At 38.7% G+C, this 20,735-nt stretch overlaps 1 protein-coding gene across 4 annotated transcripts in view; it reads right to left on the bottom strand.

Annotated features, from left to right (window-relative positions):
- The window catches only part of CCSER1 (coiled-coil serine rich protein 1), a 1,076,341-nt gene that overhangs the window by 177,360 nt on the left and 878,246 nt on the right, over positions 1–20,735 (bottom strand). For 2 of the 4 annotated variants that reach the window (XM_074950591.1, XM_074950592.1), the window contains exon 10: positions 14,605–14,650. The exons of the other annotated variants lie outside the window; for them this stretch is intronic. In XM_074950591.1, coding sequence (XP_074806692.1) covers positions 14,605–14,650 — 46 coding nt within the window. The remainder of the gene's footprint in view (positions 1–14,604; positions 14,651–20,735) is intronic. 4 annotated transcript variants of the gene reach the window in all.

The following is a 20,735-nucleotide window of genomic DNA, read 5'->3' as shown; positions in this document are numbered from 1 at the left end:
TTGTGAATCTGTATTCATAAGAATGTTAATGGAAATCAAAAGGAGTGTGAAAAGCTGTTCATGAGAATATTCACCATGAAAGTGCTCCTGTGGCCATTCTGAAAACCTTTTTATTACTACAGCACAATAGATTCGAACAATTATGTTTGTGGATAATCTGCAAAGGGGGGGATTGGGGGGGGGAGGGAAGGGGGGAAGATTCCTCCTATGGATAAAGTTAGGAAACAGAAACAATTTTTGCGGCTCAAGTGACCAGTCATACAGTGAGAAATAGTGACCAGTTCAAATTCATGTACAAACCATAGGCTCCCTTGCCTACACAAACTATTCATCACATGATTCAAAATAATAAACATTCATAAAAATCACAGTCTGTCTTTGGATAATTGGCTAATAGAAAATGAGATGAATTTGTTAGCGAATGTATTCATGATGGATAATTCAACTAGATATATTCCCTATATGTCAACCTCAATCTCATCACTTGCAAAGCATGATACAAAAGAGAGTTCTATAGTCTAGTGTTTCTGTGACATAAGGTTTTGGTAAATCCTGGCTCTCGGCCAAAGTCTCTCTGATGAGAGTGGAGAATGTAGAATATAGTTTCCCAATTTAGGAAAATATCCTATTTGTAATTTCAGTTTTTAAAATGTTGCTTAGATGCAATGGCACTATGCCTTATAAAGCCTCTTAGTTTCCACACTGACCATGGCAATAGTCACACTGACCATGGCATAGAAATTACTCATATAAATATCTATAAATTTACAAAATAAAGCCTGTGTTAAGGGCTGCCATTTTGTCTCATTTCCAATGACAAAGAAGTAAGCTCAGCAAAAGCAAGATAAGTGAAAGTTTTAATAGCTATTGCATTAAAAAGTTTTTCTTGTTTAAAAGTTCTATAAAATATAATAGCAAATGATAATCTTTTTGTACGTTTATTGAACAATCCTGCAGCATTTAATACATAATTAAATTCCTGCTATAGAAATATGAGATAATTCAAAAGCCCTATTGTCTATTAAACTGTGTAGGAGTTTAGAATAATTTTTTCAGAACCCTATGCAATTTCTATATAATCCCATCGGTTCCATCTCTGTTAAATTCTTCAGCAATTTGTCATAAGGTTTAATCTCATTTTCACCAATGCAACATAGATATCCTTGCCAATGAAAGCAGAAAACCACCAGGGTAAACAACTCCTTTGTCGATCGCTTCCGATCAAACGTTTCCACTACCATTTAGAGAATAATTCAATGGTGGGCAACCTGCAGCCTGTCAGGGTAATCCACTGATGGGCTGCAAGACAATTTGTTTACATTGACCTTCCACAGGCACGGCTGCCCGCAGCTCCCAGTGGCCGCGGTTTGCCATTCCCAGCCAATGGGAGCTGTGGGAAGCAGCGGCCAGCACGTCCCTCAGGCATTGGTTCTCTCCTATTCTCTGGTTGTGGCACATAATAGTCTAGTCTCCTGTGTTTAATACTTTTGTCTCATTTTGGTTGTTGGGTTTAGTGTGTAGGTGCTGGGTGCGTTGGTGGCCTGTGATATATGGAAGGTAGGATGAGGTGATCTAATGGTCTCGTCTGGACTCAAACTCTAGGACTATCATGGTGTTTGGGTTTCGCACAACTGGGTCTCATTAAGTATTTCTTCCTTTAATATAAAGTAGTGTTTTTCAAGGGAAATTTATAAAGAAAAACAGCATGTGTTTCTAAATAAATCCGAGACTCAGCTGCATGTTCAGTGTTCAAGTAGGAAGAGAGAACCGAGAGAGTCCAACATTCAGACTTTGGTCCTTCTTCCACATACCTTATCAACAGTTTTTTGAAAGTTGACTTCCTCTAAGTTCCTAGACATTACCTTATAGGTAAACATACTATCACTCTATCACACACCCTATTAGGAAGCTCTCTCTCCTAACACCGTACACACAATAAAATTTCTTCTTTGAAGGTAAATCATACCCTGCTTATAGGACTAATCAGGGAATTAAAATGCAAACAAAAATAAAATCCACACAGCAGCCCAGAACATTAAAAGTTTCTACGTCTGTTCTAAATCTAAACTCTGTGATTTTTTGAGTGGGTTCTAAATTTGGTAAAATGAATTCTCCCATTCCCAGTGTTTTAAAATAATTACTCTTTTAAAACTTTCACTGTACTAATGCCTGTTTCTATGGAAACAGGCGTGAGAACAGGAGCCACCAGCAGAGGAATCAGAGTTCTTTCTGTGAAATGAAAAGCTCTTAAAAACAGTAATAAATGAATAAGGTTGTTTAAGAGTCCCAAATCCTTAACAGACTATATATTTAATCTCATTTTAAAAGTAACCGGGCATGATCCTGCTCTCATTGAAGTTAATGGGAGTTTAGCTTTTGGTAGGAGTGGGCCTAACTAGCTGAAAATGAATCTCCTATTTAAGGTCTGATCCAAAATCCACTGAAGTCACTGATTCTGAGAATCTGTCACTGATTCAATGGGCTTTGATCAGGCCCAGGAGTGGAACTATTGAAGCCAAGTTAACCACACACAGGATCGAAGCCCTACAGATTTGATGACAGTGTTGTTTTCTCCACAACATCTGATAACAATGTTAGCACATAAAGGAGGGTTAGATTATTATGGTAAGCGTTAGATCATTTATTTAAATTGGTTTTCTAAATGTGCCTCTCTGGTCCATACATTTTATTTTTTTAAAGAAAACATCTATTTAATCAATTAGAATTAAATTCCTGTACAGCTCACCCTTTCTCAAAAGCATGAAAACAGATATGCCGTACAGTTTCCACTAAAGGTCAATAAACGGAGACCCTGATCTGGTATACATTTAAGCATACAAGTAGTTCTGCTGAGTTAAATGCCTAAACCTACTCACATGTATGTTTGCAGGATTGGAGCTTTGGTGTCTTTTGGACCAAGAAGTTGAAAGAGCGTTCAACAGACAAAATCCCTCTCACTATGTACTATGCCAGGAGACTATCAGCTTGAATGCCTCACTCTGATAAATAGCCAAAGCTAATGATGCCATTAACTATTGCAAGAAAATTACACAGTCTTTATGTCTGAACCCTGATAACGTAAGCTGCAGTCTTAATAGGTAAAAGCTCGTCAGCTCAGCTTTTAAATACATATTTATTTGCAATTATTAAATCTACAGATGTACATAGTTAATTAACTAGTGCTCAGTTTTCCTTTCCATTTAAAAAAAAATCTTCTCAGTTCACCTTTAATTTCAGCAGATGATTGCCAGCTGAACATCTCTTTTAGAAATAGGATCAAAAATACTTTTGGAGCTAAAAGGTAAACCAATAGATTCTAGAAGATTGTAGCATTTTATCTAGAAAAAAGCTTGAATAATACTTACATGTTTTTAAAATACTCTAGTTAGTTTTGTCTCCTTTTTAACCTCAAAATATTTTATATTGTTCAAATCTGTGTATTTTAATAGAAGCAACAACGAACTTTAAGGAGGGTAATTGCAACACATATCCATATTTCCAAGGAGATTTACCTATATATTGACATAAGACAATCCAACCTTTAGCTGCGGTGCAGAACAAACAATCGTTCACATTGTTGATGAGTGCCCACTAACCAAATTCAGCAGTGGGTTTCGAAAGCTCCACTTGCCCACTAAGAACGATTGCCTTGGTGAATACGCAAACACTGCCATACATGCATACATAAAATAAATCATGACTCATAATAAAGCAATTCTTCAAGGTATAGATGAAGGTCTGTTCAATAGATTTGCAATAAAAATAAACTGCTCCTCAATGCCTTTCTTTCCTTTCCCCCACTCTTTGAATTACAATAAACACTTTACTTGCTTTGGCTATCACGGTTTCATTTCAGCAGCATAAAAGTCAAGGCATCACTTTCGTGAAGTATGACAATGATTTTTTTTAAACAAACTTTCAGTTTGAGGGAGTGCTACAAAATCAACAGCTAGTAAGAATTCTCTTTGCATATAATGATTAACAAAACTAGGGTGTTTCTATTGTGTATTCCACTGGAACAATTGATTTTAAGAAACATTTGAAAAATAATCTTAAAATACCACAACAAAAAAACTTGCAAACTAATATTTATGTCCAATTTGGATTATATTGTGCAAGTTCCCAAATATGACCCTAGATGTCCTGATTTGCAGCGCAGTTTAGCTCTATGTAAAAAATGTAAGGTAAAGCACTAAAAAAGGTTCAAAGTAATTTGCTTCAAATTGAAAACTTTAAATGAGTTTCAGTAAGTCAAACTACAAAAACTGTAGCAGAGAAGAAAGACTATTCTGGGAAATTGCCACTAGAGAAGTTTAAGAAGGGACCAGTCTGTCAAGAAGTGATTGATATGGTACAGAGAAGACTTTTTTATTTCCCCTTTCATCTTGAAAGATGTATCATTAAAGGTAGAGAACATAAGCCTACTGTGCCATTTTCTCTGATTATCATGAATTATGCAATGGGGCGGGGCATGATTTCTAAAGGCACATCTTATTTTTTCAAGAGTTTAATGTTTGCAGTATCTAAATGGAATTACATTTGAATGAGGTTAATTTTCTTCCCACTCCATCTTCACATCCACCCACACTTTAAAACAAGTAGGCAGCCTGAGTGAAGGTGTCATTGACATACCACACAACTGTTAGACACTACTCTTAGAACATCAGCTTCAAATAACTATTGCGCTCAGGTGATGATTTCATAAAGCAAATGAAACCAAGTACTTGAAGGAAATTGTAGCATAAATAATACAGCCATTTTACACAGGAATTGCCATGTAGAATCAGATCTAGGATCTCCCATTGTTACTCCTTTTCTACCCCAGGGGCTAGTGAAAGTTTGGGGCCATCAAGATGGTCCAGCTGGGAGTAGATATTGATGATGCAGTCTGGTATTTTCCTTGATACAATCTTGTTTATTTACAAGAAACATACCAAGTCCTGCTTCTCTGAATGCAGGAGGAATAAAAAAACAGTGGTAGCTTCTTTGCTTACAGCCACAAACCTCTTTTTCCAGCACCTGACCCAGAAGCCTCTAGCTTCTTGTAGGGTCACACTATGTTGTTCAGGCCGTCCCCCAGTCTCTCCAAGTTTCCCTTCCTCCAGGTTGTGTTCTCTCTCTCTCTCTTGCTCGCTCTCGGTCACTGTCACTCACACACTTACTTTAAAACTCTTGGGGGGTTATATGATAGAGCTTCTAGTCAGCATTTCCATGTGCCTGTGATTTTGAATACTACTGCCATTGTTTCAGCCACCTTATTACAATTGCTTCTTTACATTTATTCTGAATGGAAGGTGGCAGCTACACATGACCAATAATCATGTTTAGCCCAACCCATAACAATATAGTCCAGTAACTTGTCTCCAAGAGTGACCAGGAACCTGATGCTTCAGAGGAAAGTGCAAGAAACCTATCAAAAGGAAGAGATGGCCTCATAGACTTTAAGGCCAGAAAGAACCATCGTGATCATCTAGTCTGGTTGTATAGCAAAAACTGTATTTTAGCACTAACAAAAATCTGGATATTCTTGTTATCCATATAAATGCACAACCCCTCTTTTAATCTTGCTATTTTTTTTGCCTCAGTTACATCCTGTGGCTATGACTTCCAGAGTCTAATTATATGTTGTATGAACAGAAGTATTTCCTTTGACCTGTTTTGAATTTGCTGCCTCTCTTTCATTAAATGTCCCTTTGTTCTTGTGTTGTGAAACAGAACAAAAGCTACCATTCTACCCTCCCTATACCATTAAATTATTTTCTATACTTTATCCTGTGCTCTCTTATTTACCTCTCCTCTAAAGAAGGCAATCCTAATCTTTTCAATCTTTTCAAGCAGTGAACCACATGCCTTTTTCTACCAAGGGAATGATGGCCACAAGTGTGACCATGCAGAATTTCGGCTTGCAAATGGAACGGTTGAGGGGTCAGAGATTCAAAATTGGTCTCCATCTACCATTCTTCTTCAGTATCAGAAAACAGTTGGAATAGAACCTTGTGCCCTGAAAGGCTGCAGGGACTGGCTCCACTGCTCCTCTCTGCAAGAGGGAGTCCACCTCCAGAGTAAGAATACTGTTGTGAGACTGACCCTTGGGATGGGATCAGGGTGGAGGAGGTAGCATCATAAACTCAATGGTATAGCCATGTCGAATGACATCCGGGACCCATTTATCCATTGTTATTGTGTTCCATGCTGGCAAAGAGAATTTGAGATGGCCCCCAAAAGAGGTGGCTGGCGAGAACACTGCGGCGCAAAGTAGTTGACAGCTCTCTAGTTGCACTCAGAAATATCACTTACACGAAGACTGAGTGTGTTGCGCAGAAGACTGCACCATCAGAACAGGTGGATGGGATCTGTGGATCTTTGGGTGTTTCTGTGGAGGCTCATAAGCAGTAGAATTGGGGAGTTCTGTAGCACTGCATAAGCAGCAGTGGGTAAAATTTTCAATTTGGTGCTGGCATATATGTGCCTAAGGATTGCAAGGTGGCTCTAGAGTCTTTCAGTGAGTGCAAGGAATCAACCATCTTCTGATTGAAGAGGTGTGATTCACTGAAAGGGAGGTCCTCGATTGTGTTCTGTACTTCTTAGGGAAACCTGAGCACGGTAACCAGAATTCCCTCCTCATGACTATTCCAGATGCCAATATGCGCAAGGATGTGTCCACTCAATCCACTGCAGCCTGAAGTATGGGCCAAGTGATCAACTTGCCTTCCTCTAAAATTGCTTGGGATTGGAACAATCCTGCTGAGGTAGTTTATCCACAAAAATCCACCAGCTGTCCATAGTTTCCAAAGGCATATTTAGCCATCAGTGCCAGGCAGTTAGAAACCCAGAACTGGAGGCTGACCAAGAAGACTTTTTGACCCATAAGGTCTAACCTCCTTGTCAACGGGGGTAGAGCATGGATGCTGCTGTTTAACTCACTCTGCGGAAGACTGAATCACCAGCAAATTGGGTGGAGGATGTGAAAAGAGCAACTCAGACCCTTAGAGGGAGATATAACATCTATTTTACGCCCAACGTGGGGTGGGGGCTCACGTGGCCGGGGTATGCCACACAGTGCATGCCGGGTGGAGAATGGCATTGTTGATCGGTAGGGCCACCCTGGTCAGTAACAATGTGTGCAAAATGTCTAGAGTTGGTGCAGACTGTCCTGCACCTCTTCCAATAGGATCCCAACAGCATTAGGTGTCCTCCATATCAGCTCTTGAAATGGACGATAGTCATCTGGGGGAGAAGAGGGCTTTGACGACACAGCCACATCAGGGATGATGAGGGAAACCTTTGGTACCGGGCTGATCAGCGCATCATCTAGCCCCGGTTCCAAAGGTCTACTCAATGAAGCATGTGGCAGTGAAAGAGGGGAGTCCATGCACGTTGAATGAGATGTTTCTGATGGCGAATATTGGGGCCACAAGCTTCTATATGTCCAACCTGGTTGATCTCGCTGCTGCTTCTGCGACTGTGTCCACAGAGCCAGATACCCATGGTTCCTGGGCAGAGGTAAGGGACAGTATTGCCACTATGCCATCGGAACCCTCTGGTAGTCAAGCTTTTGGAACAGAAGCAGCATACCATGAGCAACATCCAAATCTCTGACTCGGAGGAAGAGGAGTCCTGCAGAAATGGCGGTGCTGACAGAGCCAACAGAACGGGGTGCGTTGTAGGAACACTACCAGAAGGTGGCAGATCCAATGTGGGGGATGTGGCCCCCTTAGCAGGTGAGCGAACTGGGATGTGTGGAGACTCATTCTTTCCAGGGTGAACAATTCATGAGGCCCAGGAGCACTTCCAAGTCTCTCCGGGGTCAATGGCACCAGTCTATGGACAGAACTAGGGCCAGTAAAGGGACCTTGTCTCTGGGTTGACAATTCATGAGACACCATCACTTTTATTAGAATTATTTGAATGTGTCAGTAAATCGTGAGCCATAATTTTCCTTTGCAGAAACTGTACTGCACAGGAATCATATCATGATCTTCCAGGTATTTTAATGTGTTCTTTTTAATTATCATTTTGAACAACATGCCCACAATAGCTAGTTTAATGACAGCCAGCTCATTCCTAAACGTCTTCAGAACTCTTGGATGTATACCATTTGGGCCTGATAACTTGCTGCTTTTTTAATTCATCAGTTTGGCCCAGCATCTTATTCTCGGTCATCTCAGCCTCTGGTAATACCTCATCTTGATTACAAGGAAAGAACAAGACTGGGGTAGGTATCTCTCCAACTTCCTCTGTGATGCAGACTGATTCAAAGAAATCACTTAGCTTCTCAGCAATGTCCTTATCTTCCTTAATTTCTCTCTTTATTGCCTGGTGATCCAGCAGACCAATCAATTATTTCACAATCCCGTCTTTGTTTCATATCTTTAACTAATTGTTCTTCAAAATATATCGCAGCCCTCTTAATTTCCCTCCATATTAACTGCTGAGATTTATGCTCTTCTTTATTGGCTTCATGAGGATTAGATTTCAAAGTGCTGAAGGATTTAAGTGTGGCTCAAAAAGCTGCTTAATTTTGCCATTTTGCCATATTAGTCTATTTGCATTCCTGGTTCAATATTTTTTTCCCAGAGATATGCATACCTTTTGAGGCTTTATTATGGTTTCTTACAATATATAAGGATTTTACTTCCTTTACTTTGATGTCAGGGCCTTTTTTTTTTTTTTTTTTTAAACACTAGATACTCATTTTATTGAAAGTTCCCTTTGTAAAGGTGAGTTTGGCTATGTTAGTTTTTGGTACCTTTCCTCTCCCTAAAACATTGAAACTAATCATATTGTGATCACTATTACTTAGTGGCTCAGCTCCTGTTAATTCTTTAACTTGTACATGTTACTTAAAACTAAGGCAAGAGTAGCCTTTCTGCTGGAGTGCTAGATCTAGCTGTTCCAGTACAATCACTGAAAGTGTGGCAAAGCTGCTTCTTTAACTTTGTTCCATTGTCCTATTTGCCAGTTTATATGCAGGTGGGTAGTAGAAATTCCCCACTTTTTTTTTTTAAACTTTGCTGCCATTTTGATTTCCTTCAACTTTGTGCAGTTGGTATCATTTTCTTAATCCAGAGATCAACTATTAGTTCTGTTAGTACATTTGTATGTATTCTTACAGCTTGGGATTGGTATCCGTACAACTGTGTAGTCCCCTCCACTTATAATTGTATCTCATTAGCTTCTATAGAATCCTTTAGATGTACAATCTCAGCTCTCTAACTCAGTCTGTCCTTCTTGTATGGTTTATAGCCAAGTACTACAGTATTCCATTGATTTTTGTCAAGATTCTACCATGTTTCAATAAGGCCTATTAGATTAATGTCCACTTCCACTGCCAGACATTCTAGTTTAGTGCACCTATTTTTGCTTTTAAGTAGGGCTCATTGAAAAACAGTAAACATTTTCCCTGAAAAATTTCACACAAAATGAAAAATTTTCTTAGCAACTGCCTCTCTGCACTCAGAGCAGTACTTACATAAAGACTGGACACTTCAGAGGCCAAACTTCACCTAGAAGCAGTTGGGCGGTAAAACTTCCTTAGTAAAGGGTCTATTGATGTGAAAGTTTTGCTTGAAATTAGGCTGCTCCCAATACTTACCACCTTCAGGGGATGGTGAAAGATTCACCTATTCATATAGGGTGTTGTAATAGAGGAACAAAGTTCCCTGAATCCACTATTTCAATAAAAGGCTCTGTAGGAAAAGAGTGCCATGCTCAGTTAGGTGGAAATCCTCATAGCAGACTAATCTATATAGTATGTGCGCTAAAGATTCCGTGGTCACTTTAGAAATGGCTGAAACAATAACCATAATACATTTCTTGAATTCACTGTTCATTGGGTAATGTGCCTGGTTTTCTCATGTTATAAGATCCCAAATGTGGAAGTCAGCGACAGTCAGTGAAAAAGAAGAGAAACCAGAAGTTTGTGACTTTGTTCTGGGTACTTCTAATGCCACAGGACTTGTTAAATTTTAAGTAGTTAAAGGTATGCTACATATACGCTCAAAACAGCACTGAATTCCACACATTGACCTCTTATTTCAGTAGATAGCAATATCTCGGGAGAGGGTAATGAGTATACGTCCAGCCATGAAAATAATCATGACAAATCGTTAACCCTTTATGGGTACAAGAACATAGGATTTTTATTACATAAGGAAATCAAATAGGTTTACCTACTAGTAAGTCTCTTCCATCATAAAAGTTGACAGCTGTGCCCCTTTAGTTGCTTCCATTACTGCCCTTGAAAATATTTTGTCTATACGGTACCCTGAAATTATCTTCATCTGTGTTATAGTGTCTCCTGAACAGGTCCAGAACAGGCTTTAGGCCTATGAAATATAAGTTTCCCTATGATCTCAGAAGAACTGTGAATGAGATATTTTGTAATGCAGAGACAGTAGCAAGGCACCATCTAAATATGAGAAAATGATGAAATAATCTAATAAAGGAAAGTATCCTTTAAAGAGAATAATAGTCTGATATTAATAGTGTAACTTAAAAATAAAATATTCCAAAATTAAAATATACCAATACACCAACATTTAGTATCTTTCATAAGCACTTATGCTTTTTCTTCTATTTAATATCTGTAAATATGGACTGGAGGATGCTTTTATCATTTTCTTTTCACAGATAGATTTCTTTGTATTTTAATGCATTGAAGTGAAAAAACCACGAATGTACCTATGAACATAGTTTATACAGGTCATCTGAGATTGTCTGATGCACTCTATTTATATTTGTTAAGTTATTTACATCACCATAGTATCATAGCGTCTCCCAAAGAGTACTATCGTTTATCCTCTCAACACCCCTGGAAGTATTATTCTCTCTCTCTTTTGTTGTTGGTTTTTTTTAAATGACAGAGGAGGAAAATCTGAGGCAGTGAGGTTAAAACCAAACTCTTCAAACATTTCCATTCTTTTTTGGTGTCCAACTGGAAACTCCTAAATTCTGATTTTGTTAATCCACCACTCCAATCTAGCAGGTCCTCAGTGTTTCTGAAAAGGAGGCTCAAAGTTTCTCAGCCTGGGCACCCAAAAAAGGAAACATCCAACAGAAGTGGACCCTTTCAAGTATTTTACTTCGTGGTTTGTCCACAGTTGCATAGGAAGTCTGTGGCAGAGCTGTGACGAGAGCCCAGAGTTCCCATTTTAGAATCACCTTTCCTCTCATCACGCTGTGATGGATAAGTGCCCCCATCTTAGTACTGTTTTATCAGCACATCATTATCTCCTTATTTCATTTTCTAAATCATTGATAAACAGGTGAACCAAACTACTCCCAATATTTATCATTAGAGCCTTTTTGCTGTTACTTCTGTTTACCCTGGACTGTTTCCACTAACATTGTCCTCTGTTTCTGAATCCTAAATACAAACTTAATCAGATACATATTCAGTATCGGTCACATGTTTCCCGACTTCTGCCTCTACTGAAGTCTTGCACAAACAACAGAACAAAAGTCACACACTGATCCTTTTTAACTCATGCTTCTACATGTTGTGAAAGAAGCAAGCCTCAAATTATATACACAAATTATATCCTTATCCTTGCAAGTGGTGGTTCCTAGTTTATAGCCAGGTAGTTAAACTGTCCCATTCGTAGGAGCTTGTTATTTTAACAAGCTTTTAAAATTTTCTCTTATTTTCTATTACCCATAAAGTTGCTGCTTTTCATCAGCAGCCTCTGAGGGCACAATACTACTAGGGGAAATCTGAGATTGCCGAATTAGTACAAAGGCCCTCCCACTTTGTGCCCTTGAGTTGTTAAGATGCCTGGAAATCCATAGGATTTCCTAGTGATTCTTAATATACCCATTGGGGTTGAAGGGTCATGCACCCTTGCCCACTCTATGGGGACATGAACCAAACATTGCTGACAACATGACACACTGGAAACCTTGTGTGTAGGAATTCAGAGAATCAAATTAATCCTCAGTCTATTTCTGTGGAAGTCAGTGGTGTTTCCCAAATTATAAATTTGGAGCAATGAGTTTTCAGTAACTTTAGGAGAACATGAGATTTTCCCAGTGGGATTAATCCTGTGATGTGCTGAGCACTTGCTGTGAGATGCAGTGTTCTCTTCTCCTATTTTCTTCAGTGAGAGCAGAGAATACTCATTACCTTGTACGATTAGAACAATTGCCACTAATGGCTAGATTCTGATTTGGAATCAATGCCCATGCAAGGGAGTACTTCCTCACTTACTCTCTCCATAGAGCCAATGGGTGAGTAGGGTGTTAAGGTGTGGAGAACAGGTGGAGCCTGGACTCCAACCCCCTTACTCACTGGCCTGAATAGCTCAACTCTATGCAGTAATTTACCATTGATATTGACCAGTAGAAAATCATTACCCTCCACAGTAAGGAGAGAGCAGGGGAGGGAGTAAATAGATTCTATTCTTGGGTTAGTGCATAAGCTTACTTAGGGATGGAACCAAAATCAAATTCTAGCCTTTGAATGGTATATTGTCACAGTGTCAATGTCTTAGCTTTGCCACAATATTTATATTCCAAAATATCTTTACCTCTGACTATATGTAGCAAGAGAAAATAATTTGGTGAAAATATCATATTCTACTGATATTATGCATATCCCAGGATGTTATGGTTAAAACAGAGATCTTCTCTGTACATATAATTCTAGCCACTCATCTCTCTAATCTGTGTGTTTTGGTTTTTGCACAGTACATTGCTGTCTAGAAATAATCCTAACCTGATTTTTACCACAGTTAGACTTATTTTTTCTTGCAAGGCCTGATATCTTTTAGTATGTATTATTATTTCCTGTCTATCTATTCACATACTTAGTTCAGTTGTTCTTCATTCCTCTCTGCCTCACGGTCCCACTCCTTTCTTTAGTCCATAAATGTAGTCACATCTCTGCCAAATGAAACACTTTCTATTCTCTGCATTGTGTTTCCTACTTTCACATGCTGTGCACCTAAGTGCATCAGTCCTATCTGTTCCAAAGAAGCCCAGATTATTTATAAAATAGGAAGCTGTAGTGATACCTTCCATATTGCTTATTACTGATAACTAAATTTAAATATCAATAAAAAATCATGTAACCACACATCCATCGTCTTGACTAATTTAGTATATCATATAAACCAGTAGCAAAGACAAACTTACATACAGAAAGCAGACAGAAGTTTTCATTTCTTCAGATTCATAAATATATACATCTCAGAAACTAAAATAGTTTAGGAAGGAGCTACAATAATTTGTCAAGAGATGGATAATAATTTACCTGGAATGTGAATTCCTTCCACTGTACCTTTAATTACCATAATATGCGCACAATTAAAATACTTTATCTGAATTGAGGTTTTTTCTCCTGTAGTCCTATCCAGAAGAATTCAGACATCTCAGATACTTACATAATAAAGACGAAAGTGAAATACAGTTTACATTTTTTTTTATTTTTGCAAGACCCACATTCGAGGAGAAATGCTTTTTATTTTCCTATTGATTCACAGTTCAGCCTTGGTGAATTTATGCAAGCAACATGTTTAGTACTGCCAACAGTGAAGGAAAGCATTGTTCAACTTGGACTGTACTTAGTGGATAAGCCTGTAATGTCATATTAGGATGAATCTATTTGGCATTCGGTGCTGATGCAGTGCATGATAATGGTAATAAGGCAAGGCATTGCTGTTTATATGCATGTGGAACAAACTGATGTCTTTGAGATGGACACTTAGATACAGGAAGTTAGAAGAGAGACAGAGATGGACTCAGGGAACGTAAAATGTTCATATCTCAAAGTCTGATGTCTCTTTTGAGACTTTATATATTAATTTTACATATATCTCAATTGCAGAAATATGATGTTAAGGCAGATAGGTTGTCAGAGAGATCATCTTGAACTAGAATGCAAGTCTCCCTCTTTCTGCACTAGCAAAGGTGTTAAAATATAGCTCAGCTAGCTTGCTACTTCCTCCTGTTTTGGTAGGGCACTGAGGGAAGCTTTTAAGGTAGGGTGAATATTATCAATGTTAATGGGAAATTTTAAGTGATAGAGGCAGAGATCTCACTCATGGACCCCGCCTTCATAACCCAAAGGTGACTGGTTTGTGCTCCAGATTACTTAGAAGCATGGCCCATATACAATAACGTGGAACATACAGTATCATATACCCGGCACAAAGCTGTTTGATTTTGCATTTCTTAGTCTGTTTATAATCATGGCTGTTTTGGTTTGGTTTGCCTGACAGAGGAGAACTGGACACATATATTAATATGTAGATCAGAGAAAAGTCATCCACAACCGCTGATGTTTGTATTCAATGATATGTTCAAGAGCTGAGCTGAGGTTACTGTCCTTACTCCCTCCAGACTTTGAGTCATTATGGGATTTCCTGCCCTTCTTGCAACTCTACAGTGAACAGTGCAGCTCTAATTACAATGTGCTGGACACAAGACAAACAAGTAAGGAAAAAAGGGGCTATAGGTACCATTAGCTACAAACACGTTACAGGCAATATACAACACTGGTGATTGCATATTGACCTTAGGGCGTTTAGTCTATATTGGCATGCCATGCTACAGCACATGAACACATTCATCTTTACAACACAGAGCGGAATTTAAGAGACTCACATAATTGCCTGCGAGAAGGTACAGGAGCACTTCCATAAGCTGTGCCCTGTAAATAAAACACATTTTTTTTTTTTGGAGCAAGGCATGTCAGGATTAACAGTAGCAAATGAAAAAAAAAATGACAAGACATGAAGAAAATGAAGGCAAGTGAAACAAAATAAAAAGAGACTCGTTAGATAAAGTAGCTTCTTATTACTGAAGAATCGCTGTTCCTATTTTCGGAGAAACATAAATTATAATAGAGAAGGTTCTATGAGTAATCCACCCATCAACAGACACAATGAGCCAAAAACAGAAAAAAATTAGAGTGTAAGACAGTAACATTCAAACTTGTCAAATTAAGTTTGATGAAAAGAAGAACACAAAGTATATATTAATGTGGCCTCCTTAAAAAAAATAGGTTCTGTTACATCAGTTTCTTAACTTATTCAGTCACTGTTTGAAAGCACAGTATATCTTCAATCAATACCAGAGTCATTGCAGTACACTTTGTTTCCTGTCACTCCCTCGTCACTTTCTCTCCATAACTATTTGACAAGTATTCCGTGAATCAGTCTGATGAAAGCTGAACCACTAGCTGATAGGAAGTTGCTTTTTTAAATCCTTAATCAATAGATACCATAATTCTTTCAAAAAGAAAAGGAGTACTTGTGGCACCTTAGAGACTAACCAATTTATTTGAGCATGAGCTTTCGTGAGCTACAGCTCACTTCATTGGATGCATACTGTGGAAACTGCAGAAGACATCATATACACACAGAGACCATGAAACAATACCTCCTCCCACCCCACTCTCCAGCTGGTAATAGCTTATCTAAAGTGATCATCAGGTTGGGCCATTTCAAGCACAAATCCAGGTTTTCTCACCCTCCGCCCCACCCCACACAAACTCACTCTCCTGCTGGTAATAGCCCATCCAAAGTGACCACTCTCTTCACAATGTGTATGATAATCAATAGAGAGCTATATCCTGCATGTATTATGCTGGTAATTGCGCTGCAGCTCTGAATCACAGCCTATTCATTGTTCCTTTTACAGAAAGCAGCTACGAATCAAATGCCAAGTGTGTCATCTTCGTGGTGACATTTGCCACAAAAGTGTAAGATAATAGCAATGGCTTGCAGAGAAAGAAGATAAGGTAAATATAGATTCCTACCTGATCAATACGTACTATATAGATATAGATATAGATATATAGTAGTGTTAAAGTTTGGCCAACTGCTTTATCTGAGATTCACGTAGCTGTTGGAATTTGTTTCAGGCTGCAGAGTGGAGAGCACATGTTGTATGAATTATATAGGTACCTTCCTAACATCCCTCCTGTCCAGATAACTAATTCTTTCACTGTCACGAATATTATTTGTTTTCCCAGACCTGAAGAAGAGCGCTATATAAGCTCAAAACTTTGTCTCTCTGACCAACAGAAATTGGTCCGATAAAAGACATTACCTCACCCACCTTGTCTTTCTAATATCCTGGGCCCAACACAGCTACAACAACACTGCATACTTATTTGTTACTTTGGCTACATAGCTGCACAGCCGAGGCTACTGCTTGCAAACCATGGTCCAAATATACCAAGTGTAATTCTTTTCAAGTCATTTGGCCCAGCGTGCCTGAAGCTTGTCAGTTGGCACTGACTGTGTCACTGAGGTTTTGGAAATACTGAAAATACTAAGGTAACGTATATACTTAATTCAAAACTAGAAAGTTTTCTAATGGCAAGCACTCTTTGAAGACAATGGAAAACATCCTGGCATCTCTATAATCTTCCTGTTGCGTGCCACCACGAAAACAAGAGAGACAGAAAGTTACCTTTTGCCTCTTGTAATTGTGATAAGGACCTGATTCGCCACTGAATAAATCCAGCATTATCCCAGTATAATTACTTATATAGTTTGAAAGTTAAGTACCTACATTCATATTTAGGCAGCTACATACCCATTTTAGGCACCAATGAATTTAAGGTTCATTTTTAAAGCAGACCAGAGGATTTAACCAAACTATCCGTAGCTAAATTAAATCTCAATCTAAGTACCTATGTTTAGGCAACCAAGTTTGAAAATTGGGTCCCAAGAGCATTCATCCAAAATTTAAGTTCGGTTTCATTCGCTGTCCTTAACAACTGACATCTGTAATCTTTGAGGAAAAGTGGGATCCAGATTGTGAATGAAATCCTGGTCCCATTTAAATAACTGGCAAAACTTCCATTGACTTCACTGGGACAAGGATTTCACCCCTGAGCTTTACAGGTTGGATCAGTCCGTCAACAAATATTGCTTAGATTGTATCCTATCTTAAATTATAATCAGCGAAGGAAGTAGGGGATGGGACTTCCAGGAACTAGATACACCACGTAATTCTCATGCTGAACTCATGCCAGCTCTGGCCCATTGTATAAGTCACAACAGGATAGGGCTTTTTCTTACTTATGCCAACTGGCAATGTTTTCAATGGGACCATGCGCCGGTTACCAATTGGCATAGCTAAGGAACACTCCATTCTACCCCACCCCAACATTCTTTCCATACCAGTTTGTGCTAGGATGAGGGAAGCAGTTGTCTTCGAAACTGATTGTCTCACTTTACACCAGCTCAGAACTTGCCTACACTGGGAGAATTGTCAGCTGGCCAGGTAAGGTTAGTTACCCCTACCTTGTACTACATGAGCTATGCAAAGTGACCAGAAGAAGAAGGGAAAACATCAACGGGGCCATTCTGTTCTACTAAATTCCATAATCATGGCGAACCTTAGAAACTTACCAATTTCCTTGCACAACTAAATAACATTACCTCAATATTTTCAGTATTCCACAAGTTTCTTCTGTTAGGTTTTGGGAATACTGAAAATACTAAGGTAACATCTATTTATTTAAGTCAAAACTAGAAAATTTTCCAATGGCAAGCACTCTTTGAAGACAATGGGAAACATCCTGGCATCTCTGTTCTTCCTGTTGTGGGCCACCATGAGAACAAAACAGACAGAAAGTTACCTTTGCCTCATACATCTTCCTGCTGGGCTTTTGTGAATCCCATTCTTTAGGCACCTAGCTCCCTCCACTTATTGTGGAGGAATCCTCAACCCTTAACAAAGACTTTGTGAATCCCAGTGATTTTTTAAGTGCCTAAAGTTTAGATGTTTTGACATGAAGTGTGGCACTGCCTAAGTCCTTTTGTGAATGTAGCCAGCCATCTTTAAAGTGAAACTTAAAACTGAGGCCGACTGCTTATAATTATAAACCGTGTAGCAGTTTTGGCAAGAGTAAGGATATTAACTCTGATGTTCTATCCAGATTCTAAATAGGGTATTTACATTCCTTCCTACCTAATTTTCCCCTACAGTTTCAATTAGATAGAAGACTCTTGAAAACTATCTTAAACTGTGGCACGGAGCTGCTGCCTGCTGACCAACAGCTAGTGCATCCCATCCAAAAAGGGGCTGGATTTAAATGGTGGCTGAAGTGACCAAGTTTGTGAAGTGTCCTGTGATCCTTGGGGCTATCGGGTGCTATATAAGTATAATATATTAGTGTTAATGATCTAAAAGTACATAAAAATTGCAGATGAGTGTTGGCCTTCTTGTTTCTAAATTAATGATTCATGAAGTCAACACAATCTTCTTATATTGCTGTGAGACTACATTTTCTCCATCTTTCTGCTGCATGGATTTAGTTAAGAGGGAACACCAAGAGAATAGTGTCTCTCAGACTATTGTGTGCTATATAATAAAAGGTTTGGATCTGTGATATATTTGTCTTCCTGCTCATTATTCAAGGGCTCAGAGTAGGACGCTTCTGAACGTACCATGAGGTGATCACACATTTTAAATGGATTTAACTTGTTTTCTGTATATATTAGGGTATTCCCACAACATGCTGCTGGTACCTCATGAAGATGCATCTCAAAGGGAATGTTACGTAGAGTTTGCAAGCTAAGAACTCTATCGAGCCGACCTGTCATGCACTGGCTTGGCATACTTATACTACCGACCGCTACAGGATGGGACTCAGTCTGCTACGATATTTGTGATGTTATCACCCTCCAGTGGCTGGTTTATGAAGTCCTTTACTCTTGGCAGCTAATGGGAAATGTCCAATATTTTAAGCCTGCGATTTGGGAAGAGATGCTGATACATTTTTATTCACCACTCTATCATTGACAGTTCTTCTCTGCTCTAATGAGCATCAAGATGGCAAGCCTTTGAACTGGGAAGGAAAAGACCATTATAAAGGAGGAGAATACACTGAACATGGGAGATACTTGAGACACCAAAATGAAAAACAGGAGCCCCCAAATAAGAGAAACTGTTAGAGGTCATGAGATAGCAAGTATTTGGATCTTCCACTATGCTAATAAAGATAAAGGGCTGATGGGAGTTTATGTGCACCTAGCTAAATCATCTTTCCGCACACATTTAAAAAAAATCTCTTTTTAAAAGAGTAGCTGTCATGAGCTGGGAAACTGAGGAGCTTTTGTGTGACTGTGGAGAAAGTGCTACAAGTACTGCAGATGAGGTGCAGTGCTACAAGCATAACCAGACTGACTTTTATGGGAGGGAGGAGGAATGGGAGAAGGGAGGAAGATGGCATTTGTTTCAGGTGTATCTGTCTGTAAAAGGGCCAAAAAGCCATTGGAAATATGTGGCTGCAGTAAACTGAAGTTCATTAAAGCAACCTGATTTTTTGCCAACACATGTTACACGACTGAAGGAGTCTTTACACATTTCAAGTGCTATGATTAAACCCATAATTGTTTAAAATATATTTTTGGAGACTTGAAGCAAATTTCTCTTCTGTGAGAGAAGTCGCTCATATTTTAATGGCATAGTTTTCAGATATGCTCAGCAATTGCAGCTCTCTCTGACATCAAGAGAGCTATGGGTGCTCTGCATCTTTTGAGGCCATTTCTCTATCTCTATTACATAGAGATATAACCACTTACACTTGTGCTCATTCTATTTTGCAAAGTATTCATTTTTTCTTGATGTTTATTTCTGTTAAAAAAAATGGAAACCATTGCACCCTCTAGCTTGTTTTTAAAAGGAGAAACCGAAGATTTAAACCTTTATGAAGTTAAAATACAGGAGAGGAAAGTGAATTCATAATCTCAGGCTCACTGTATACACTGGTTTCTGTATTGGTAACTTTAATTATAATCTATTATAATTCTAGAGGCTGAAATGAGTACTCTCATTATCTGTGAGCACCAGTTCCCAGCTAAAGACTGCTAGAGTAACAATATGAGAACACAGTGGCAGGCTTCATACTAGGTTTGGAAGTGGGGCACCGGCTTTTTACCCTACTTGCTTCAGGAATGTAGTCAATTGTTTCAGTTTAGGAGCAATTAAATGGAGCAGTCTTTTATAAACTATTTTCACTCCAGAATCAGTGAAAACTTGGATTACATGGAAGACCATAGTCCTGATTCTGACCCTGATTCTAGGGTAAATCTGGAGTAAGTCCATTGACTTCCATAGAGTTATTCTGGATCTACATTGGCATGAATGACGGCAGAATCTACTGCAATGTCCATTGACAAATTCTCTATGGAATAAAAAAGTACCTCCATCCAATAGGGTTCCCCCTCTGTTGCAAGACTCTTTTCACTCTGACACCTGAAACTGATCCTACAGTTGTAGCACCAGTCACTACTTACGCAGGAATGCTTGATTACCTAAGATATGTCCAGAGTGAATGTGGATTTTATGCACCAAACAAGCAGGTATATTGTTGCTCTGTTCCTATTCATTCAGCCAGCCATTTCTAATTTCTTTTCACTGTAACTTTTAAAAATACAATCAGAATCCGACAACCCTCAGTTCTTCTTGAAAACACTTTCAATTTTTTAATATTTGCAAAGTCACAGTCACTATCCGCTAACAGCTCCAGTGAAATCACCAAGGCAATTTGACTTTAGATTGCCACTGTTATTTTATTTTCATGTATTACCAAAATCAGTTTCTGCCATTTTTTAGAGTAATAATTTCAAACACAGTTCAACCTAACCAATTATGACTGCGGCTCTTCTGGGTTAGCAACAGCAAGGGAGCCTGAATGAAAAGAAGGATGCAAACTACTAAATAAAGGCAAAAAATCTAGATGTTTATTAGATTGCTGTTTGGAGTCTTTCAGT

This window comes from Natator depressus, chromosome 4, assembly GCF_965152275.1.
Source record: "Natator depressus isolate rNatDep1 chromosome 4, rNatDep2.hap1, whole genome shotgun sequence".
NCBI lineage: Eukaryota > Metazoa > Chordata > Testudines > Cheloniidae > Natator > Natator depressus.
This window is presented reverse-complemented; position numbering and strand designations above follow the sequence as displayed.